Source organism: Martes martes, assembly GCF_963455335.1.
Source record: "Martes martes genome assembly, chromosome: 13".
Classification (NCBI taxonomy): Eukaryota; Metazoa; Chordata; class Mammalia; order Carnivora; family Mustelidae; genus Martes; species Martes martes.
The window spans coordinates 469,325-493,139 of record NC_137901.1 but is presented as its reverse complement, the minus strand read 5'-3'; the positions used below and the strand labels follow the sequence as shown (position 1 = coordinate 493,139).

General features: G+C 60.8%; 1 protein-coding gene across 6 annotated transcripts in view; it reads left to right on the top strand.

The window, feature by feature from the left end:
* CTDP1 (CTD phosphatase subunit 1) overlaps positions 1-23,815 on the top strand; it is a 54,797-nt gene that overhangs the window by 14,912 nt on the left and 16,070 nt on the right. For 4 of the 6 annotated variants that reach the window (XM_080820915.1, XM_080820913.1, XM_080820917.1 and 1 more), the window contains exons 5-11: positions 1,604-1,754; positions 4,074-4,164; positions 6,014-6,180; positions 7,026-8,000; positions 9,651-9,792; positions 10,358-10,561; positions 19,774-19,933. In XM_080820915.1, the coding sequence (XP_080677041.1) occupies positions 1,604-1,754; positions 4,074-4,164; positions 6,014-6,180; positions 7,026-8,000; positions 9,651-9,792; positions 10,358-10,561; positions 19,774-19,933 (1,890 nt within the window). Of the gene's footprint in view, positions 1-1,603; positions 1,755-4,073; positions 4,165-6,013; positions 6,181-7,025; positions 8,001-9,650; positions 9,793-10,357; positions 10,562-19,773; positions 19,934-20,003; positions 20,899-23,815 lie in introns of those variants that run through there. The other 2 variants (XM_080820914.1, XR_013967815.1) reach the window with 2 other exon arrangements.

Genomic DNA, 23,815 nt, shown 5'->3' with positions numbered 1-23,815 from the left:
CTTGGAATCCTTTGCTGTCGGGCAGTCGATACACAGACTCGGGATTAGACATCAGGTCATCAGCACCTGTGGCTGAGCCCCACGGGAAGGCCTCTGATAGGAGTGGCGAGGCCAGGCTAGCAACGGGGGTGGAGTGATGGGAGAGGTTTGGTCACAGCATTCGGTGACAGCTGCGTGTCATCTGGGAGTCGTTGCAAACTTGGCCCGAAAGCAGTTTGGCTTCGTGAGCGCGCGTGGTGACGCCGGCGTCTGTGGGCCGTCCCCACGGGTCCCGAGTGCAGTGGGGTCCTTCTGCCACCACACGGTAGGCTGCTGCCGGTGGCGGTGAGCAGGGATGCTCTCCGCTCAGGCCCGGTCCCCTCTCCCCAGGCAGCCTGTGCTGTTCGGCTGCCTTCACTGCGTCTGTGTACGGCACGGTCTGAGTCTGTTGATACGAGTGTGTGACGAGAGGGGTTCGGAAGTCCTTTGGGGTTTGTCATTCATGATAACTCCTCTGCTTCGCGAGTGTCACAGCGAGCTGGAGAACCTCGTGCAGAGAGAGAGGGTTGCTGCGCGGACATGCCGGTGTGTCTGCGGGCCCACCGGCGGGGGGTTTACTGCACCTTTGAAGTTGGCACTTCTCGTTCACTCCGTAGAAGTTGGAACTCGCCGTGGCACGCCTGTTGCTCAGCTCGTGTGATCTACATGCTGAAGGCGTCCTCCCGCCCGCGCAGACAGGCCAAGGCTGCGGCTGGTCCTGGGGGGGTTCCGTCCTCGCCTCTGCCCCTGCCCGGCCCTCCAGTGCCACCCCGGCCTGCGGCAGCTAGAAAGGCGCCTTCAGCTGTGAGCTTTGGGGATCCCAGCTTGTGTTTCAAGGACGTTTCCGCTGCGCCTGTGCCGTAGGGGACCATGGCTCTGATCCCACACGTGCACGTTTTCAGAGAACAGCTGCGTCCTGGGTGGGTTGACTAGTTCACAGCTAGTGGAAAGCCGCTTAGGATCTGGGTCGCTTGCTTTTGTTTTCAGTTCAGCATATTTTTACTGAGAAAATTAACGATAAGCAGGATGAAAAGGATCAAAGTTTAGCTTCCTTAGGAAAGTGAACTTACTGGTGTATTAATCACACGAAAGCAGGTTGGTGTCACTGAGTCTGTGTGTCTGCTAAAGGGGGCTTAGGATACCGTGTCAGCTTTTGCACTGCATTTGTAGGTTCATGACCTGCACGTTACAGCCCAGGAGCGTGACTGAGTTTCGTGGTTTGCCCCCGTCGCCGCCTCAGGAGGACGCTGTTGGCGGGTCACTAGAGACCTACTCTGGGTGACCTGCTGTGGCTCAGCTATGCCGAGGCTCCTGCTTGAACAGGACATGCACATCCTCACTCCGGGACGCTTGCTTTATCCCTTACCAGGAGAAGACCACAGACGAAATAGCCAAAGGGTCTTGCAACGTCGCTGAGGCCGTGGCAATGGGGTGCTGTCCTCAGTGGTCCTTCAGCAACCGAGGCCGCTCAGTCCCCTCCGTGGTGACCGTCGGTGTCCGTCGTGGGTGGGCGCCGTGCGGGGCGCGGCCTGGGGGTGCCATCTGGCGGCTCCTGGCTTCTCACCGGGCGTGTGTGTTCCTCCAGGGCATCTTCCACTTCCAGCTGGGCCGGGGCGAGCCGATGCTGCACACCCGCGTGCGCCCTCACTGCAGGGAGTTCCTGGAGAAGATCGCCCGGCTCTACGAGCTGCACGTCTTCACGTTCGGGAGCCGGCTGTACGCCCACACCATCGCAGGTGCGCGGCTCCGCCCTCGTCCCCTGGGCGGCCTTGAGCTTCGCGTGAACGTCGTCCCCGGTGGGTTGGGTGGGCTTCTTAAAGATGGAGAGAAGAAACCCGGCTCTCCCGAGCTCAGTTCGGTCTCAGAGCTGGCCGTTCCTGCCCCAGATGCGTGGGCTGCTCGCGCTCTGGTCGGACGCACACTGTGGGCCGGTCCGAAAGTTGCTCAGGACTGCGAGTAGGTGGAAAAGTAGAAACTTCCTACGTGAGCACACGTCGAGTCGTTTCGTTCATTGGTTTGGAAATCCCCTGGAATCAGGTTGCTGGTGTCTGTCCGTACTGGACAGTTGGAGCACAGGCCTCCTGGCTGTCTCGCGCGCGTGACGGACGCGCTGGTTTGGCGCCGGAGCCGTTCTGGGCAGCGTGTGTGCGGAGGCCTCCTTGGGCCGGGAGTGGTGCGCGCTGGTGGCAGTGCTGCCTGGGGACGGCAGGGCTCCAGCCCACTCTGACTGTCCGCGGATGTTGGCCACGGCACCTCCGTAGTCATTCCACAGTGGCCACGTTAAGTCCTTCTTCATGGAAGTGTTTTTACTGGTTGGTCTTGGTCTTTGTTGATGGAGAAGTGACTGTTGAATCCTCCTTGAACACGTAGCACCTTTGTAATTTTCATCATGAGCACAGCAGCCATATGTTGAAATCCCGTCGTCTTAGGTTTGCCTTTGTTGAGTGGCCGCCTGGTGTCCCCACTCCATGGAACCCTCATGCCAGTGACCAACAGCGCCCCACGTCAAAGGGGTGGTTGGGTCCTCAGGTGCCCCCTTTGGGCTTTGCCTCCTGGCCGCAGGATGACTTGGAGCCGCGGTCTCTATCCAGAGCTCCGGCCGTGGGGCCCACAGAGACGTAGTGAAGAGGAGACTGATTTAGGTAGAAGGGTCTGGGGTGGCGGGGACCGAGAGGCTGAGAGGACATTCCCAGCGGCCCGGGGGCAGTCTGCTTCTTCCTGCGTCAGGCTTAGAATTCCTACGTCCGAACACCTGCGGACACATCACAGGACGCACCCGTGCCACAGGCCAGGGGACCCATCGCTGCCAGGTGGCTGCCTTTTAGCATTGGCGACCGCGTTGCGCCCACCCGAGGACTTGGGAGGAAGCCCAGGGTCCGTGGGACATGCGCCCGGTGTGGCTCTGAGGTGCTCGGCCTTCAGAGGGCAGGTCACTGGCGTGGAAAGGCCTTGGGGCTGGGGGAGTTGAGTTTGGCATCGAGGGTGGGTTTGACTGTTGACAGAGGATGGCGGGGGGTCCTGCCCTGGTTTTTAACCCCCACGGTTTCTGTAGCTTCCTCATCCTGTCAGGTTTCAATTTTGAAAGTTACCATTTTCACAGGGTATGTATTTTTAGTGTAATTAGGATAGATCTATTTTTGTTACAGCGATTAAGAGGTGGGGGTGCTTTTTGTTTATCTGATTGTAGAGACTCGCCACCGAGTGGCATCAGTGTCCATACAGAATTTGTATATTCTTCAGTTAGTAAGAATGCATGTTTGTAACATTTCCTGTGGGCGTGAGCGGTCTCTGTTAGTAAATGCTGCTGGCTTGGCGAGCCCGAGATGTTAGCAACCGGAGGTGGCCGCCCTCCCCTGCTGTGTGGCCGGCCTTGTGTGTGCAGACACCAGAGCACGGCACCTTCTCTCTGACAAGGCGTGAGTCAGATGTGCGGTCTCAGGGTCCTGCTGGGAGGTGGACGGGAGGGCAGCCTGCTCAACATGCTGGCCGTCAGCAGCGGGCTGCAGAGGTGGGCTGCCGCGTCTGCTGTCACGGCGCTGACAGGGTCTCCTGATGTGCAGAGAATATGGTCAGCTTGTTGGAGTGAGCAGGATAGGCTGCCGGGCGCCTTAGTCCCTGCCTTGCTTTGCAAATAGCCCAAGGCACAGGGAAACTGCCCACGGTGGCAGAACCAGAATTTTGGGGCCCAGCCCCTCGTATACGTGCAACGTGGTGGGTACAAATGATGCACTCACGTTTATTGTCCCCGCAGACACCACGCTGGTGATGTGGCGTCTGTGTGATGGTGACGCGAAGCTTTGTTTAGTCGTTATGTTCTGAGCTCAGCCAAATTCCAGGTCACGTTAAATTCAGCAAGTGCTTAGTGAACAGAAGCCCTTAAAGATGTTAAGAGGAACCGTAAGGGAATCATGGTCCTACCAAGAGAGACGAGAGCGTTTGGTTCCCCGTATGGGACACTTATGTCCCAATGTCGTGAGCAGAAGGGGCCTCACCGCACACAGTGGAAGACATCAGCCAGTCACATGTCTGACCTTCGTTTTGTCTTCTTTCCAAAGGCTTTTTAGACCCCGAGAAGAAGCTTTTTTCTCATCGAATATTATCAAGGGATGAATGTATTGACCCATTTTCTAAAACGGGAAACCTCAGGTACGTACCTCGTCGTGTTCGCTGAGGAGGCTCCCTGCTCAGTGTCCAGCGGAAAGCACGTGCAGCCGGCAGTTCTGTGCTTCTCGTCCCCGTTCCCGGCTTCACACGGCACTCAGAAACCTGTCTTCTAGCCGGGCTCCTTCCTGCCCCAGCTCCCCGAGCGTCCAGGCTGTGCTGGGCTCCCTGGCGGGCTCCCAGGGCACGCAGCCAGGGCCCCACAGGTTGAGGGTCTGGGGAGGGGGAGCGAGAGCAGGGCTGGAGCAGCGGGGAATGGGAGGTGACGAGCAGAGGGGCCGAGAGCTCCTGCAGGAGCAGGACGGCTTGAAGGGAGGGGGTGTTGATGTCTCACAGTTGTGTTTCCCGAGGAGCTGGTGTTAGTCCTGTCAGTTTGTCCCCAGATCCCAAGTCACAGTCCCGTCTGCTCCTGGTTCCCTTCCCTTCGTCACCAAGTGCCCTGTGCGTCCTGCCCTCTGTGCTTTCACAGTGGGCCTACCCCCTCCAGAGGCTCTTGCCCATGTTGACTCCGTCCGAGGAATTTCCCCATTTCTACCCAGAAAGGTAGTAACCCCCCCCCCCACCCCGAATACCCACACACTCTCTCTCTCCCCCTCCCATACAGCACGGGATCCGCTGTAACGGGTTCTCGTGCGTATCGGTCCCGGGGACGTTTGGGCACTGACACTGTGGCCTCTGGCCTTCCGCTGGTGTGGTCCGTCCTCCTGCACGTTGCGTGTTTCAGGTTTAGGGTGTCCACACATGCAGGGACCTGTTCAAAGCCACAGGAACCAGGAGGAGAATCTGAAAGTCTCTGCTTCAGAAACCGACCTGGCGTTTGCTAGTTAGTATCAGAGCACGTTGACGAAGACAAAGGAATGTGAGGGGTGTTGTCGGTCACGGAGTCAGGGGAAGCTCCCCACAGGGACAGCGCCAGAGGGGAGCGGCGTGCTCCCCAGCGGGCGTGGGTGACCGACCTGTGGCTCGTGTAGGACAGGCAATGCTCTTTTCCCAGTTTTTATCTCCTTCATCTGGAGTTAAATGTGCCAGAAAGTGTGGACTCTGTCAGTTATTTTAGCTGTATTCTGTTTTACTTGAGGGAAGCAGGCTCGGGAGATACTGTTACTCCTGGACACATGAACGTGTTTTTTTGGGTAGTTGTCGCCATGGGCGACTGCAGGACGGAGCAGTGGCAGGCGGGCCTTTGAGTTTACTCCCAGATCCGAGATGAAGTCCGCTTTGAATTCTGAGTGCTACGAGCCTGTCTGGATCCCGGAATCACAGAGAGAATTTCATGAGACCACGTGAGGGTAGCAGTGTGTGCCTACATCTGTCCGACGGCTAACCCTTGCTAGCATGCCTGCCGACCCCGTACATTCTAGTAGCTTTTCTGGACTTGAGCAGAGACCACGCAGGTACTGTGCTCCAGGAACCTGCTGTTTCTTACAGAGGGCTGCGCGGTGTGGGCCTGTCCTCCTGCCTTCACCAGGAAAGCCCTTTGCTGTACAGCGGGTGCCTGCGGGCCGGCCCGCGGGCTTGTCTCCTGTGTCTGTAAGCGTGCTGGCTGCGGCTGTCTTTGTGTCAGCTTCCCAGGACGGGGACACGGTCCCCAGACACTAGGCTCTGGCAGCAGCCCCGTCGAGCAGCACAGTGGAGAAAGCATGACTGTGTTAATGTTTCTTTGTCTGGAAACTTGGAGAGTTTAAACACGAGCTGAGCAAAAGGCCTTCAGCGTAGTTTCTGTCTGTTTCTGATGAACCTGCGATCTGCTGGCGACCTATCCAAGATCATCGCGAGTTTGGATTGATTCGTTGTCATCGTCGTCAAGTGTGCTAGCTCTGGTTTTTCCTTCTAGAAACCTCTTTCCCTGTGGAGACTCCATGGTCTGCATTATCGATGACCGAGAAGATGTCTGGAAGTTTGCCCCCAATCTGATCACCGTGAAGAAATACGTCTACTTCCAGGGCACAGGGGACATCAACGCCCCCTCTGGGTCTCGGGAGTCCCAGGCGAGAAGGAAAGGTGCGTGAGGACCTTCCGGGCAGCAGAGGAGCGGTTGGCACGTGCTCCCGCCTCTGTCGTGGCTGCGCTGGTTCTGGTTCTGGTTCTTTGTATTTGTCCTTACAGGGCTGGCGTTTAGTTGTAAGAATGAAAACCAGAATGTCTGGCTTCCACTTTGGTTTTGTTTCGTTTTGAATAGTATTAACCTAAACGTTTTCCCAGTTGGACGAAGACTAAAGAGTTTGTGTAATTCATTGTGTCTGAATCCTGCCTGTCATCCCAGTTTCTCTTAAAAGGCAAGCAGGACAGCGGGAGTTGGGCCATTGCGATCCTTGGAAAGAGCGAGCCGTGGGGCGAAGCAGCTCCAGCTCGCTGGTGGTGGGCGCTGGGCCCGGGCCCGGAGCCCGCAGGGAGCCCCCTGGCTCAACCTGTCTGGCAAGCGTGAAGCCAGAGTCTGTCTGAGGGAACTGGAAGTGGTGGTGGGAAGTGTGTCTGACGATCTTCAGGCTGTTCGAGGCCTGCGGGGACCGCTGCTGTCACTTAAGAGCTGGAGGCCCAGGCCAGGTGCTGTAGGGACTGAAGGAGATGCGCTGCGGCGCGCAGCCACAGCAGGGCTGGGAGGCCGCCCGCAGGCCGTCCATCCACAGCGCGGAAGCCTAGTGTGTCCTCTCCATTTCTGACCATTGTAAAACCAAGGCACGGTGACCCTCTGTGGCCAGAAACCTCACAGCCGGAGTTTGCTGAGCCCAGGTCTAGAGCACGGTCAGAGCCGACATGGGGACAGGCTGGGGGTGCCGTTACTTTAACGAGGGCTTTCACGTTGGATGCTAACTAACAGTCTCCTTTTCTTTTGTGCACACCTGTAGTAAATCCATCTCCAAGAGGGGCCGATGTTCCAGAACAAGCTCTGTCTGTCAGGGAGACCGAGGAAGGCCGGCAGGGCTCTGGGGTCGAGCAGAGTAATGGTCTTGGGAAGCCCACAAGGGAACTCAACGGGAGTGCTTCTGCTCGGGGGGACTGGCCCCTGCCTGGGCAGGAGGAGGAGAGAGGCGGCCGACCCACCGCCCGTGGCCCCTTGGCTGATGGCAAGGGGCCCGCGGTGTGTGCTCAGCAGCCTGATCGGACATTGCCTGAAAAGCGGGACGCTCAGGGCACAGCAGGCGGTGACCTGGACTTTGACCTTTCCAGCGACAGCGAGTCAGATGCCCAGTCATCATCTGACGGTGAAAGTGGGGAGAAGAGGAGCCTGGAAAGGCCTCAGGGAGCGCAAGGTGCAGGGAAAGTGGTCCAGCGGGGCGGCCCCCCTGGCCCAGGAGGGGAGAGGCCATGCGGAGAGCCAGCCCCGGGCCTGCACCCTGACATGCAGGAGGAGGGTGAGCGGGACGGCCTCTGTGGGCTGGGCGGCGGCTCTGCCGACAGGAAGGAGGCTGAGACCGAGTCACAGAACAGCGAGCAATCAGGTGTCACGGCAGGCGAGTCCCTGGACCAGAGCGTGGAGGAGGACGACGAGGACGAGGATGACGGGGACGGGGACGACCACCTGGTCCACCTGGAGGACATCCTCGCCCGAGTGCACTCCGACTACTACGCCAGGTACGACCGGCATCTCCTCGGGGACAGCCCGGAGGCCCCCGACATACGGAAGATTGTCCCGGAGCTCAAGAGCAGGGTGCTGGCGGACGTCGCCATAATATTCAGTGGGTTGCACCCGACGAACTTCCCGATCGAGAGGACGCGGGAGCACTACCACGCCACAGCCCTCGGAGCCAAGGTCCTCACGCAGCTGGCGCTGGACCCCGGCAGCCCAGACAGGGCCACCCACTTGATTGCGGCGAGAGCAGGTGGGTGCACCAGCCCGCCCGCCCCCCCCCCCCGCCATCCTGCGGGGGGCGGGGCGGGCACGGAAGACCCGCATGGTGCTCCGGCGGGGGGCGGGGGTCTGTCCGCACTGGCCGCTCCAGAAGGGCACGGCTCTGTGTCTGTGCAGAGCTGTCAGAAGCCTGGTCCTGAGTCATTGCCTTTTACGTGTCCGCTGCTGGCCGTGTGTTGGTGTCGTGGGCTGTTTGTGTGTCTGCCTGTGTGGGGGCGGGTGTGTGCAGTCCGTGTGCAGTAGCGCGGGTGTGGCACCTCGTGTTTCCCGGCCCCCTGCCACTGCGTGCCGCACGTCGGGCTCCTCCGCCTGCAGTGGGGGGCGCACGTGGGTCGGGCAGAGGAGGGGGGGATGGGGAGTTCATGGTGGAGCCCAAGTACGTCGGCGTCAGCATTCACGGTTCGGTGGGGAGTGGGCAACGGAGCCCTGAGAAGAGCCAGCACGGAGGTTCCGGCTGGAACCACCTTCATCCTAAGGGATGAGGTTGGGAAAGTCGCTGTAGGAACATCCCTCTCACACTCCCGGGGTTTCAGTCCAGAAAACAGCCCTTCGGCAATGGGCAAATCAAGAAGAAACACACGGGGCTGCTAAAATTTAAAAAAAAAATAATTTTTTTAACCGATCCTCAGCAGTGATGGTGTAGTGTTTTCCGAACCAAGAGCATCCCCGGCCGCTCTGGCACTGCTCCTCCCACGCCTGCATCTGCTCAGCCGGGCCTCCCAGGTCACAGCCTCCTCGTGGAGCCCGCTCACCCGCCAGGACTGAGCCGCAGGCCCTTGGGTGGCACGTCCTGGTGTGAGATGTGGGAAGGTCTTAACCAGGAGGTGGGGGTGGGCTTGTCGCCTCTCTCAGGCATCGCACACGTGCAGTGAGCCCAGGGGCACGGGGAAGGAGGCGCCGAGCTCATTCTCTGCCTGTGGCTCACCCTTGCCTGGGTGCTCAGCCCCCTCGTCCTCCCCTCTCCCCGATCTCAATGTCACGGCTTATTCGCTCGGGGACGCTTGATGGCTGACAGTGCTGGTAGCCGGCTTGGCCTCTGCTCCCTGGTCACAGCCCAGTGGGTCCACGCCTGCGGCGGGCGGGACAGCTGTCCGCGCCCGCTGTTGAAGAGCCTTTCCAAGGACACAGACGCGTGTGTGGCAGGGACGTACCCGCACCGCACCGCTGTCCTCCCTAGCCACCGGCCGCTGTCCTTCAGGAGGCGGCACTGGGCACAGTAACAAGGTGACCTTGGCGGAGGGGCTGGGTGGGGCTTCGAGCCCACAGCAGGGGCGCGCAGCCTTTGTGGAGGCCCACCCTGTGGTCTTGGGGAAGAGATCTCCGACAGTTGGCTGCAGGTCTCGGAAGCAGTGGGACACTCCCCACCGAAATGGACAGGTGCTTGCTGGCTGCTCTGCTGGGGCCCATCCGTCCGTCAGATCCCTCCCCTGCCTGTGGGTCCTGTGAGACCCCACAGTGGGTCCCTGGTTGGGGGGCGGGCAGGGGCGGGCAGTGGCGGTTGAAGTGAAGTCCTAGGTTTTGGACACAGAGATGGTGCCGGGCAGGGTTCAGAGCCCGAGTGATTGGAGGCCGCCCGGCACCCGCAGCCCGGGCTGGACTGACCGAGCTGGTTTCCCCGCAGGCACAGAGAAGGTGCGCCAGGCCCAGGAGTGCGGGCAGCTGCACGTGGTCAACCCCGACTGGCTGTGGAGCTGCTTGGAGCGCTGGGACAGGGTGGAGGAGCAGCTCTTCCCGCTCAGGGATGACTACGGCCGAGTGCAGAGGTGAGCGCCAGCCCGCACCTGCTGCCCACTCTCCCCCGAGCGCAGCGTGCTGCCAGAGGACGTGTGCTTCGTCTCCGGGACCACCAGGGCCCGGCCCTCCCGGCCCTGCAGAGCTCAGACTCTCACAAAGGCGTTGCCCCCGCCTGCTGCGGTGAAGCTGGCAGGGAGGACCGGCCGGCCCGTGCTTCCTTCCTGGCCCGGGGGCAGCGTCGTGAATGACGGAGGCCTCGTGGAGGGCCGGTGGCCAGGGCGGCAGTGACCAGAGCGAGGGGTGGGTGGGAGCCTGATGGGTCTAGTGGTTCTGTGGGCTTGTGGGGTGACGGTCTGTTTTATCGAAGACAGCTTGAGAGCACGCGTCCTGTTCTCTGTCAGACTTCGGCTTTTGTGTTCAGGGGTGAAGTCCTGAACCAGGCATCAGAGGGGCGGTGATTGCAGAGTTCGTGCGAGGCTCCGGGCAGGGCACAGGGCGCACGCTCCGCTCGTCCTCGTCCGGACAGGGCTGCAGCTACAGCCAGGCTGGTGTCCGTGCCGGCGCTTGTTCACAGCCCTCGTTCTGTCCCCGCAGGGAGGATGGCCCGGCAGCCTTCCCCGACAGGCAGGGCGCGCTGCCGGCTCCCTTGTTCCACCCGACGCCTGTCCATCCCCGGGCCCAGGCTGGGCCAGAAGTTCGCATCTACGATGCCAACACGGGCAAGCTCATCCGGAAAGGCGCTGCGGGCCCCGGGCCCCCTGGCTCCCTGGCGGTGCGCGCGGAGCACTCCTCCTTCAGGTACAGGAGCCTGCGGCGGCCGCACCGCACCAGGGTGCCCGGGTGCCTGGGCCTGCCACACTCACTGAGCGCTGACCCGCCAGTGCTGGCGGGATGTGGACTTGGGGCTCTGCCGTACCCTGAGCTGGGCGGGCTTCCCTGCGGAGGCACTGGGCCTTGTGCAGGTTCTGTTCTGTCCTGGTCCCCGACCCTGGAACAGATCGAGCCGGGGTCTAGTCCATGAGGTGTCCCGCACATGCCAGACACACTCCCGCGTTTGCTCAGTGGTTTGTCTGACCGGCTCTTCCAACTGCAGACCTGACCTGCACCCTGTTGTCGGCCCCCATCCCCCCGCAGGAGATCCTCCGTGCCAGTGCCCCCTGGTCCGTCCCTTCTGGAGGTGGAAGGTGGCGGGCAGGGCGGGAGGGGGAGCCAGCTCTGGGGTCCCCTGGCGTCCCGTCGCACTTTCTTGCCCAGATGAGACTGAGGGGGCGGTTGTGGCAGCTGCTTGTGAGCAGAGACGAGAGGGAGAGAGCCCTCGCTTGGCTAGTTCTGTCTTCTCCCTTCCGAGCTCTGACGACGTGTAGATGCTCCGGACACGCTCCGTGCGCTGCCTTGTGCCATATGCTGTGAATGGTCATTTTTATTGCTGAGACGTTTTCTGAGATGGTGAGCTCGCCCCGGTTTTGAGCTTCCTGCATTTGAAGGGAACGTGCAGGTGTGCAGGGTGGCACGGCGCTGCCCCGGGGGCCCGGAGGGACACGCCGATCTCCCTGCTCTGAGGAGCGAGGTGTTGGACCAGGCTGGGTGGGCACAGGTCTGGGGTGGAGGCAAGGCCACGGTTAATGCAGATTCAAGAGGCGCCGCTGACGCAGTGCCTGTCGGAGGCCGTCAGAGGGACTCTGGCCCCAGTGGGAGGCCAGCCTGGCAGCGGGAGGACCACGTGGCTCCGGAGCTGTTGGGGCAGACAGCTGGCTTCTCGGGGCTTTCTGTGGCCGAGGCAGAACCCGAGACGTGGTCCAGGTGGAGGCAGGTGTGAACAGATGCTCCCAGCAGGGGAGAGCTGGGTGGGACAGTGCGACTTCGCGCAGTAGGCTGGTGAGCCGCTGTCGGGTGCTGGGCTCGGTGCCGACCACCGGGGCCTGAGGATGTGGATGGTTCCGTGCCCCCTCGACCAGCCCTCCTCTGGGGAACATGCTGCTGGAACGTGGCTATGGCGCGTGGCGTGCCTTTTATCGGAGTGATTGCCCTACCAAATAAGAATCATCAGAAAAGCCGTGGTTGGGAGGCACACGGCTCAGTTTGTGTGGAGCGAAGCCAGGTACCTGGGCTCTGGGACCAAGCTCGGGGTTGAAGCGGTCGGCACGCTGGGACGTGGGGTAGAGTCCCAGAGAAGGGGACAGAGTATTGTGCTCGAGGAAGTGGGACAGGCAAAACAGGCGGAAGGCGGAGGAGGTCAGCAGAGGCTTGTAGCTGATGCAGAAAACACAAGCCCGTTCCAGAACCGGGGAGTCGCAGCCTACAGTTAACCGGAGACGGTCCTCAGAACCCGTGCACACTGGATGCAGCAGAGGAGAACGGGAAGGGGCTGGGGCGGGTCAGCATAGGGACTTAACGTCTGCAGATGGCCCCGGACCAGGGAGAAACAAATCCTCAGATCCCGTAATTTGCGACACGAGCTGGATAACAGGAAACAAAATCGGCCTGTTGTGGTCAGGGCTCTCGCTCGCAGGGTTGTGAAAGTGCAGCTTTTGTACATGCAGTGTGAGTATACGTATCCTGTGCCGTTAACCACTGGTACCGATACCGATGTTAAGGGTATACGGTTAAAATCCTCCTAAACGTCAAGTAGCATGAGCTGCCACACGTGTTTACATAACAGGTCAGTTGTGCACCTTAAATGCGAGTGTTCTCACACGGCAGGAGGAGGAGAGCAGCTTGTGTTAATTGTCGCAAGTACAGCGGGGTCAGTGAGCTTCAAGGGTGACAGGATCGTGTGAGTAAGATAGTCTAGGCGTCCGATGCCACGTGGGCCGTGGACGGCGGTTGCCACCGTGAGGCAGCAGCGTGTGCTGGGTGGATAGCGTGCGCACTCTGGGGGCGTGGGCAGGGTCCGGCTCTCCTGGCCCGGTGTGAGCTGGGGGGAGAAGGGAAGGGCAGGGAGACACGAGGGAAGACGGTCCCAGAGGGCCGGGTGCTGGCAGGTGTGCGAGGACAGCTGCTCCCCTGTGGCCCTGGCCACGGCCGCCAGAGCCTGAGAAAGCCCTCGCGGCTGCAGACGGCACAGGGCGGGGGGACGGAGGCCTGGTGCTGAGCCGGGCAGAAGCTGGTGCTCGCGCGTCTCCCTCTGAAGGAGCTGGTTTGTGGAGCTGGTTGTCTCGTGAGCACAGGCACGTTTGGCTCCCTTAGTGGTGTCCTGGGCGTAGGCTCTGCGACCCTGATGCTAGGGGCCCGCTCGCAGAGCCCGCGTGCGTGCGGGCACGCTGCCGGGACGCTTGCAGGAAGCAGGTGCTGACGCCGCGGGTTCGCTTGTGCGGGACACTGGGGGGTGCCGGGAAGAGGGTCAGTGGTGGGCAGGCAGGTGGCCATCTGGACACTGTGCTGCAGTCTCTGGGGACGTGGGAGGCTGCAGTGCCTTTCTCCCTCACTGCACGGCCCTCATGTCACAGGTGTTATACAGTCGGGGTGAGGGGAGCGTCCCTGGGGGTCCTCTCATTTCTTGCCCTTCCGCGTGGGCAGTGCTATGGCCTGTGTGTGGCTCTTCCGAGCGCTGGGCTCAGGCGGGCAGCGGCGCTGTGAAGAGGAGCGAGGGTACCCTGGGCAAATGGATGGTGGTCCCAGGTCAGACTGAGGAGGAGCCCAGGCTGTGGGGCAGGGGAGGGGGCTGCAGGGGACTCCGCTGGCACCAGGACCCATGGCCCAGCAGCAGAGGTGAGAGTGTCTCCCGCCGCGACAGCCTTCCCTTCGTGTCTCTCCTCGACTGGAGTTGACACCCTGCCATGCTCCTCGCCCAGACTGACCCAGACGACAGCGCTGAGAGCGAAGCCGTATCGCAGTTTACAACAGTCGGGGGGGGGGGGGGGGGCTTCTGTCACAAGGATCCAGAACCCTCCTCGAGGAGGCACTGCGCTGCCATTGGGACACCATGTTCGGATTTTGTCTGCGGGTCTCGTGCGGGGATTCTGGTCTGCATCCGGGAAGGTGTGCAGGACAGGACAGGGTGTGCGCCAGCAGCGCGGACCACACGCCCGGCGCCAGACACGCAGCTAGGAGCCCTCAGTCCCCTGGTGTCACCCGGAGCCGTCACGAAGTCAGGGCTGTACCGATGTTTACGTGAGCGATTTCTGGTTTTTAGAATCTGCTTTTTGTGCTACTGGGAATTAGATCCTGAACCTTTTGAGCTAATCCTTCAGCATAAAGAACTACGTCTGGAGTGGTTAGAGCTGGAGTTCAGAGCCGGCTGGGGTTCCACGCTGGCTCAGAGTAAGCGGCGGTCGGCCAGGACGTCCGGTGTGGGAAGAGAAGTAACTAAGCGTTGGCTGGAAACACTTGCGGATGGCAGGCTGAGCTCGGCTCCCGCCTCCTTCCGCAGGGCGGCAGTGGTCCCACAGCCGCCAGCGCCCTGTGTGGACTGTGCGGGAGTGGGAGCCGCGGCCCGCGAGTGGGACGGCGCAGGAAGACAAACCCGCGGCCTCGTCTTCGCGGAGGAAAGCGCACACTGTGTGTTAGTTGGCTGCAGGCCGCTCTGACGCGGTTCTCCTCCCTCTGGAGCCCGGGAGGGTGCTTTGCACCACACGAGTCCCGGGTTACCGCCGCCCCGCGTCCGCCCCGTCAGGGAGGGCACATGAGTCAGGTGCGCGTGCTGGGCGCGGCCTGCGTCTCTCTCCTTCCTAGCATATAGAGCACTCTGCGTTGTAGAACTAGCGAACGCAGTGCCCCACTGTCGCGGGAGGGGCGGCAGCCGTCCAGGCCCGGAGGCTGGAGGGCCAGGCAGGGCCCGGGTCACACTCTCACAGGCGCTCTGTACAGGGAGCGTCCCCACACGGCTCATGGCTGCGGCAGAGAGAAAGGGCGTCCCTTCCGCATGGAGCTAGAGCTCCCTGTTTATTTGATTTCACACTGTGCCCGCACACGCCTGTGTCCTTAGTCTCCCTGTCCATGCACAGTGACCCAGGGCACCTCTGTTTGCTCTGTCTGCCCTCACAGGTGCCAGTTTACACAGCCACATCCCTGGAATGCGAGCCTGCACCAGCCCCCCATCGAGGCTCTGGTCCCCTTTCTGCCCGAGGCTGCCCTGTCCCTGTGTGTCGAGGGCTGTGGGAAGGAGAGCCCCAGGAGGGGTAGCTCAGCCCCATTCTGAACCTAGAACCCCATGCAGACCCCATTGTGACATGGCGCTTGGGACCGTGGGCAGAGATGCTGCTCTGTGCGCTTGTCTGACCGAGGCCTGGGGAACTGTGAGTGTCCGCCTTGCCTTGATGGTTTGGGCTCTAGGCTGCTGGCTCACCTGGGGACTCGAGGTCAGAGCTCCTTGGGGCTCCCCTGCTGTTGCTAGCATGATGCCACGTTCTGTTCTCCCCTCCCGAGGCTGGGTCGAGGGGCCTCCACTGGCAGGGACCCAAGGATGTGCCTGCAGGGGAAGGTGAGCACCCTGGTCCAGGGGTGGGGCGGGGTTAGAGCAGCCGGGGGCTCACCACGCGGTCCGTCTGGACTTACTCCCCTGCAAGGACGGTGTCCAGAATTCTGAATTTCTCTTTTTCATTAACCCATCATGATGATGTGCTCTTAGTTGTGAACGTTTGTGGGTTTTTTTGTTGTTGCTTTTGTTAAAAGTTTTGTTTTGAGGGGCGCCTGGGTGGCTCAGTGGGTTAAAGCCTCTGCCTTCGGCTCAGGTCATGATCCCAGGGTCCTGGGATCGAGCCCCACATCGGGCTCTCTGCTCAGCAGGGAGCCTGCTTCCTCCCTTCTCTCTGCCTGCCTCTCTGCCTACTTGTGATCTGTCAAGTAAGTAAGTAAAATCTTTTAAAAGAAAAAGAAGTTTAGTTTTGAGGTCACTGTGGACCCACGGGCAGGGCACGAAGAGAGCAAGCCCGGGGGCCCTTCCCCTGGTTCACCCCACGCACACCTGCAGCCCAGTCTCGCCACCGCCACGCCCAGGGCCCCTGATGCCTGCCCCCCTCCCGCCGCCTCCATAACCCCAAGACTGCTAACCCTCCCCACAGTCCTTCGGTCGGTCTAGCAGTGCCACACGCACAGGCTCTCGCACATCTGTGGCCCCCCCTCGGTCCCGGGCCAGCCACCATTGCCGCACTACTCGTGTGTGCTCACACATTCTCTCCTCCCACAGCCAGGGGGTCCCCCCAGGAGGTGGGCCCCCCATGGAGGGCTGCTCCTAGCCTTTGTGTCTGCGTCCGTCTCTGCGGGACCGAAGCCCGGGGCCGTGCCTGCTGCACTGTGTGCCAAGCGTGCGGTGAGCGCGTGCCGAGTGGGTGCATGGTTTCCCTCCCGAGGGACAGCACCTTCTCTCACTCCCTCCAGAAGCAGCGCGGTCCCCTCTCCACACCCCACCCGTGTTTGGGGTTGACTGTGTTCTTGTCGGTCCCACTGACGGGCACGCGGGCCCCCACGTCCTGCTCCATGAGGCGTCTGTGTGTCTTCGCCCGTTTGCCCACGGGGTGGTCAAGGGACTGCAGAGCGTGAGGACTGCTTCTGTGCTCGAGGGGCAGAGCGTGAGGACTGCTTCTGTGCTCCAGGTACTACTCCTCCGTGGACGGTGTGGCTGGAAGGTGGTTTCTTCTCTGCAGCTTTTCATCACCTTCACCGAGCTGGGCGAAGCAGAAGTGTTTCATTTTGGTGAATCAGGTTCCGTGGATTAGTTTTCTTTCCATGAAGGACACATTTGCTCTCAAGTCTGTGAACTCTCTCTGGGGTCCCAGATCCTAAAGGTTTCCTCCTACATCTTGTTCTAGAAGTTTCATAGCTCTCACGTTTTCTATTTAAGACCGTGACCCATTCTGGGTTTTTGCATGGGGAATGAGATTTTCGGTGGCGGGTCGGTTTTGCTCTTGCGTGTCCTCTGTCCTGGGCTTTGGTGCTGGTGTCAGGTGTTGGGGTGCATCTGTGCGGGTCACTTCTGCATTCCCACCTGTTCCCTTAATCTGCAGACATTCTTATCTTTTCTTAACGTTAAGGTGAAAATGTTCCATTTCTGGCTCTCGGTTTTCTGCAGCTGCTGTTTGCCAAGTAGGGGAGTCCGCCGCTCTTCCCAAATTTCCGTGAGTTTTTATTCTGAACGGGTGTGCAGTTTTTCAGGTGCTTTATCTGTAGTGATAGGATCACGTGGTCTTTTCCTTTGGTCTGTCATTTGAATTCTGTTTCTCTTGCTGTTTTCAAGATTTTTTTCTTTGTTTTGAGTAATAAGTTTGATGAGGATTCGTCCTAATGTGGATTTGGGGCTTTATCCTTTTGGATTCGCTCAGCTTTTTGAATCGGAAAGTTTAATGTCTTTCGCCAAATTTAGGACATTTCCGGCCCTTGTTCTCTGAGGCCGTTCCCACCTCTGCCGTGTTTCTCCTCCTCCCAGCCTCAGGGATGCGAGTTCTGGTCTCGTCGTCTTCTCACCTGTTCTGATCGGTCTCTTTGTCCTGTTCTATGACTCCTCAGGTTTCCTGATTTTGTGGTTTCTGTCTCCTTCCTTACAAAGTTGATCCTGTCCCCTGCATTTTTAAAAAATGGCAGCTGCTGCTGTGTCTTGCACTCCCAAGCTTCTGCCGCTTTTTCTCATGTTCCTTGCGTGTGCCCGTCGTTCTCGTGGAAGCATTTTTACCGCGATGCCCTGACGTCTGCTTCGGGTAGTTCTAGTGTCTCTGCTGTCTCTGAGTGGACGTTCGTTCTGCTGGAGACCTTCCTGGTGCTTGGTAGGGTGAGTGATTTTCAATGGCAGCCGGGACGGCTTCACGTCACGTCATGAGTGTCGGGACCTTTTTCAGACCTAGAGCTTGGCTGCCTCTGCCTGGCACTGCGCCCGCAGCACAGGTGGACGGGCCGCCTCCCCTGTGCCCAGCGGGGAGAAGTCCCGGTCTGCGCTGGCTGCCGTTGGCACCCGCATGGGGGTGATTGCTGCCGCCAGGCCGTGGGGCCTCCAGCTGCCCCCCCGCGGTCCCCGCGGTTACCACTGGGTGGAGCTGAACGTCTGAGTCCAACACCTCCCAGCCCGGACTGGGGGCCTTGTCAGCTGCAGGGAGGGGTGCTTGTCCAGGCCCCACCTGCCATGGTCTCCACGGATGCTGCATGGTTGTGGGGTGCTCATCCTAGGCTGGACAGGAGGAAAGGTCCTGGCTCCCCACTCTGCATTCCCGGAGACTCCTGGCAGGGGCCGCAACTGCCAGTGGTGGCCCGCGGTGGAGCAGGGCTGTCCCAGGCATTCCTGTCCTGTGCGGTGGCCTCTCTCTGAGCTGCTTCTGCGGGGAGCAGCCTGCTCTTGGGGCTTCGTGTCTGCCCGTTGGTATTTCACGTTGCCGGCTCCTAGCCCTCCTCCACTGTCTGTCCTCTGTGTCCCCTGGAGGCTCGGGTCTCAGGTTGAGCTCCCAGGAGGGTGACAGAGGCCCACCTGCCTGCCTTGGCCTGGAGGTCAGCTTGCGATTTGGAATAGACGCAGAATCCCTTTGTGTTTCATTTTCTCTTGTATCTGTGGTGCCGTCTGGGGGGAGCCGTGCGAGCAGCCTTGTGTCGGGAACACGGAGCTCTTTGTCCTGGGCTTCCGTCCCCCAGAGCTGACCTTGTCAGACACAAGAACTGAGCCGCCTGGGAGACAACTCGCACGTTTCAGAGTAGCCGTGAGTCATCACGTGTGAACACAGGACCGCGTTAGGAGTGAAACAGCTATCCCCAGCGGACGAGAAGCGTTAGAAGAGTGGCTTGTTTGTGTGGTTGGGGCTTTCTGGCCGAGGACAGCGCTTCCTGGCTGCGTGTGCCCACCGGCTGGGAGCTGCCCTTCGGTGGAGACCCCGCCCCTGGTGTGGCCTGTCGTTGGTAAAGGGAGACTCGGGGCCAGCGCCCGGGAGGTGGGCCCACCCGGGAGTGCCGGAGCCTGCAGGAGCAGCCTGGCCGGCCCACGGGCCCTGACCTGTCGGCACGCCTCAGGTTTTGGTTCAGCTGAAAACGTTGTTCTGAAGGGGAGACGTCAACATACTTGTTTTTTGGACAGTCTGCTGTTTTCCCATGTTGGGGCCCCCGGCCGGTGCACGTGGCGGTGTCCAGCTGCGCAGGTGGAGAGCTGTGTAGACGCTGCTGCGTGGGCAGCTCTGGCCAGGCGGCGCATGTCCCCATGCCTGGGGGCACGGAGGGTGGTGCTCCGTGTTCGCGGGGAGGAGTCCCGCGTCCTCTAGAGGGCGCCAGCTGCCTCCCCGGCTGCTTCTCTTCGCTTGCGGGTGTGGACGGAGCTCGCAGTCGTGAGGTTTCACCTCATCAGGATCTCAGGGAGGGAGCGTGTGGCTGGCGGTGGCCGTGGGGCCCCAGGCACCCTCGTGCAGGCTCCGAGCCCCGCGAGCAGCCACTCGAAACAGCCACTCGTGCCGGACCCGCCAGGCGCGCACGAGCCACTCCCCATCGAGGCAGTGACGCGCGGGAGCGTGTGCTTCGGGTCTGACATGGAGGTGTGCGCGCCTGCGGGAGGCGCCGGGGGAAGCGCCCCGTGCCCAGCCTGGGACGGGCCCCCGGGAAGAGCATCACCCAAACACTGCTGGGTTTCGTGTTCATATCTGACCATTCAGCGCCGTGCCCGCGTGGCTCCGGGTGGCCTCCCGGGCCCTCCGGCAGATGGCTGACCTCAGCCCGTCGCCTGCGTCTGCGCGCCACACGTCCTTCTGTTCCGGAGACCACGGGGAGACGGTGTGTCGTCATTCTAGAAGCCCTGCGGCTGGCTTGACGGTCCTTGAGGAGCGCTTCCTGCTGCTTTCCAGGCCGTGGTTCGTCGGCTTTTCCGTTCCGCCCTCTGTGCTAAGACGAGGGAGGCCGGTCGAGCGGGGTCATGTTGGCGGAAGGAGGCGGGTGTTCACTTCCAGCAGGAGGCGGCGCTCAGAGAAAGCCCGAGCAGGTGCCGTGGAGAGACACGGTGGTTTGTCGTAGCCAGAATGCTGCGTGTGTGTGTGTGCGCGTGTGTGTGTACCTGCTCCGGGAGTCAGGAATCCTTCCGAGTGACCTTCCTCACGTGGGCCCTGTGACATTCATTTCAGAGTGGTTCAGCCGCCGCGGCAGACGCTTGCTCAAGAGCTGCCGGACAGCCGACCCGGAGAGCAGCCCGGCCCCAGTGGACGGAGGCGACAGCCCAGCATGTCAGAGACAATGCCGCTGTACACGCTGTGTAAGGAGGACTTAGAGAGTATGGACAAAGAGGTGAGGCCCGCGGGCGCCAGCGCGCCGGGGGCAGGGCGCACCGTGCTCACCACCGCCCTCGGTTTCCCAGGGACGCTTTCACCGAGACACACGCAGCGGCCTTGAGTGACGCGTCAGGGCGTCGGCAACGCCGGCGAGGGCCCGGCCTCGGGCTGGTGGGGCCGGGACCACTGGCGGCCTGCACCGCCCTGCGAGACACCCTCGATGACCTCCTGCCCGGGGCGCAGCCAGCGGTCCCTTGTAGGATCTCAGCCTTACACCCTGAAGATAGGCCATGCGGTGGGGTTTCTGTTTTGTCACAGGGTTAATTGTGGGAGTACGGATGACGGGGCCTTGACGACGTTCTGAGTTGGAGACTAAATACCGTGGGGTTTTCTTTTAGAGCCAAAGAGCACTAAGCCGCAGGTAATTCTGTAGGCCAGTCTGCTGCCTGTCTCCTGGGTGATCTTCAGAGAGGCCCGAAACTCACACGTCAGCCGGCCCTGAGTCCCAGCGGCCCCCAGGCCCTGTGGCCCTCACGCCCTGCCCTGGGCCAGCACCCTCGAGAGGAGGGTCCCACCTGCCCGTGGGGGTCTCCGTTTGTAGGTGGTCGTGCAGCCTCTGTGCAGAAAACCATAGCGTGCATCCGAGGGAACGTGGCCTCTTTTTGGCACCCCTGCTGGGCTCTGCTGGGGACGGAAGCCGTGTGCCTGCTGGCCCTCGGTGGCCTTTCTGCCCCAGCACCACGCCACATTCCGGGAAGACCCGAACATAGCAGGACATATTTTAGTTTATTTTCAGCAGCAGCAGGAAAATGTCCGTGGTTCCTGTCAGCGCAGAGTCTCCCCAGGAGCTCAGGTCATCGTGTGCAGAGGGTGGCTTACCTGGCGACGGCCGGACCGTACGTGCAGGCGTGCTAAGTTCCACACGCCTGTTTTTGGAACGTTGGCTGGTGGACGTGCTGTTCTTTGTTTCATAAAAATGTTTTCTCCAAACAAATTTCCTCCGTGCTCCTGTATCTCTAAGGGAGTTGCTGACCCCACAGGGAGCTGGGGGGCCCGCTGGCCTCCGCCTCCCCGGCCCCCCAGCCACCGCACAGACGCACACCGGCATTGAATGGGGTCAGCAGTGGTGGCGCTGGTTTCGTATCGGGGAGGTTTGGAATCTCGCCATGGAATAAGTGTTCAGGGCAACCTGTCATTCTGAAAAAGACCAGTCTGGCCCCTTAGCCACTGGGCGTGTGGGAGGCGCAAGCCGTCTCGGGCTTTGGACCTGGCGGGCGCCAGGCTGCGCTGTAAACCTGATGAGACCAGAGATCCAGGTCCCGTGTGCCCTGCCGGGGAGACCGCAGCTGTGTTTGGGCACGGACGCTGGGTGCCTGGGCTGGTGGTGGCCAGAGCCGACCCTCCACTCCTGTTCCCTGCCTGGACCCCGGTTCTTGGGAAGCACGGCGGGCCACAGGCTGCAGGGTTGGGAATCTGGTAGTGGAGAAGCGGGGAAGCAAATGTGCACGGCCGGACCCAGGTCCAACAGGGTCCCTCTTGTCTGCGGTTCTGTCCAGAGCAGAAAAGGTCCCTGGGAGACACAGCAAGCAGCTGAGACTGGAGAGGCAGTCCCTGTACCTCTGGCTGCTGGATGCGGTCAGCTGGTGGCGCAGTGGCCACGGGTGGCCTCCGAGCAGCTTTGTGCTAGGTCACATGGGGACATCCTGGACAGAGTGTGCCGCTGATGGGAGGGACACCCAGGTGTCAGAAGGTGCCATCACCACCTGTGTCCCTTCTGAAATGCCTACACGCCCAGAGAGGGTCTTAAAGTGGCATTCAGGTAGCAGGAGACGCCCGTGGGCCTTGCGGAGTGCTGCTGGAAAGCAGGTGCACTGTCTCAGCGGACGCTGTCTCAGGTCCCTGCTCTGTGAGCTTGAAGACGTGGGGCTCACAGTCCTACGTCCGCGTGGCCGAGTCCCGTGAGGTGTCCCACTCGCAGTCCGGGTTGGGAGGAGAGAACAGACATGGTAAGATGAGGAAACGTCTGCCAGTCCTGCTTCCCGGGTGGGTTTCAGAGTGCACCCCAGTCTGCAAGGCAGTGACCCCGAGGTCTTCCATTAGAGTAGAAGGAAGGACGGAAGGGAGGGTGAGGCGTGTAGGAAACTCTGAAACTTCTGGAGAGAATCCCAGGGAGCTTCCTGAAAACGAGTAGGTTGGAAGAGAAAAGGGTCGTTTCTGCCAGCAACGTGCTGGACTGGTTTTGTTTTCTAGTGGCCCTTGTTCTTTTGAGATAATTCAGGGTGGGTTGCTTTTTTAGAGTTGTCCCTGTGTGTGTATAAGTTCGTACACGTTGGCGAGCTTATGTAGGTGGTTTGGTTTTCATGCAGTTCTTGGATTTATCAAGAACATTGGATTGAATAACAAATTGTCTTTGTATGAGTTCCTTCGGTGGTCTGTTTGCCAAAAACATCTGTTTTCAGTACACTTGGGTTCTGGGAACTGTGAGATCTACCGCAGGACCCTGGCATAATTCACACATGCCAGGTAGTTGTCTTACTCTGCCCGGTCAGTGGAGGGCCCTCGGAAATAGGATTGAGAACTGTGAGCTTACTCACCTGTCTCCCGTTGGGAGCGCCCCACACCCACCTGTGCCCTGTCCAGATGCCCCCGTGCTCACCTTTACTCACCTGTGCGCTGTCCTCATACCCCCTTTGCTCACTTGTGCCCTATCCTGATGCCCCCGTGCTCACCTTTGCTCACCTGTGCCCTGTCCTGATGCTCCCATGCTCACCTGTGCAGTGACCCGTGCCTGCCGTGCTTGTCGAACCCCTTGGAAGGGCTGTTCGGATGGGCTCACACTGATGGGCGCTCCACAGCGTGTCTGTCAGTGGCCCTGTGTCTGGGACCGGACACCTCTCCCAGCCCCCAGCAGCCACAGTCCCCTTCGATTCTGTCCTTCCTTTGTCCTGCTGCCAGAGCTCGCTGTAAACGCAGCTCAGCTCAAGTCCCTGGAAGGGACTTGAGGCGTGTCCCAGGTACTGTGGCCAGCTGCGCTCAGGAGGCTGGGGGCCATCCTCTGGACATGTGGTCAGACAGCCAGTAGTGCCCTGACAGCACATCACGTGCCCATGGCCTTCGCCCCCTCATGTCCCATCGGAGGAGGAAGGGCGGGCGCAGTGAGAGATGGCGCGATGCTCCCGGAGAGCCCACACTTAAACACGTCTTCCCAGCAGTGTGTCGCTGTGACGATCTGTTTTACCGCAAGGTACTGGGAGGTCTCCGTGTCAGTCCGGCTCCGTCGTCGCTGTGTTCATACAGGCTTCAGGCACCCGCTGGGCTTCTGCAGCCCGCCCCGTGGGCGAGGGACCGGCTGCGGTCTGCGTGTGTCTGGTGTGAGGATTTCTGTTTATAGCTGAGCTGTTGCCGGATGGTTGCACTTTTTGTGTGTCGGGGTTCACACAAAGAAGAGCCTTCTGCCACGACCCTGGGGCCGCGATCACCACGTGCTGGGGCCCAGACGCCAGTGTTCCCACCGTGGGCAGTGGCTTCCTTCCAGCATGGCGGCGGGTTCTATCATGCGTGAGACGGTGAGCCTTCCTGTGTGGCCTGGGAGCTCTGGTTTTATCGAGCTTGTAGGTTTGCTGCTGATGAGTGAGCGGCGGCGGTGAGCGGCGTGAGCTCACGCCTCATTTGCTGCTTGTGCGCAGGGATGCGTTCCTGAGAGGATGTGGGGCCGCCACCATGGGTGTGCCTCGTCTGGGGACTGAAAGGTGGTCCCCTGAGAGCTGACCTGAGTGTCCACAAAATGCACGTGCACTGGTGTCTGTCCCCGCACACGGTTTTGCTCACTGGGCTGGCTCTCGGAGGGTTCGCACAATGCTGGGGAGCTGCCCGCCAGTGGTTTCGGCCTCATGCTGCA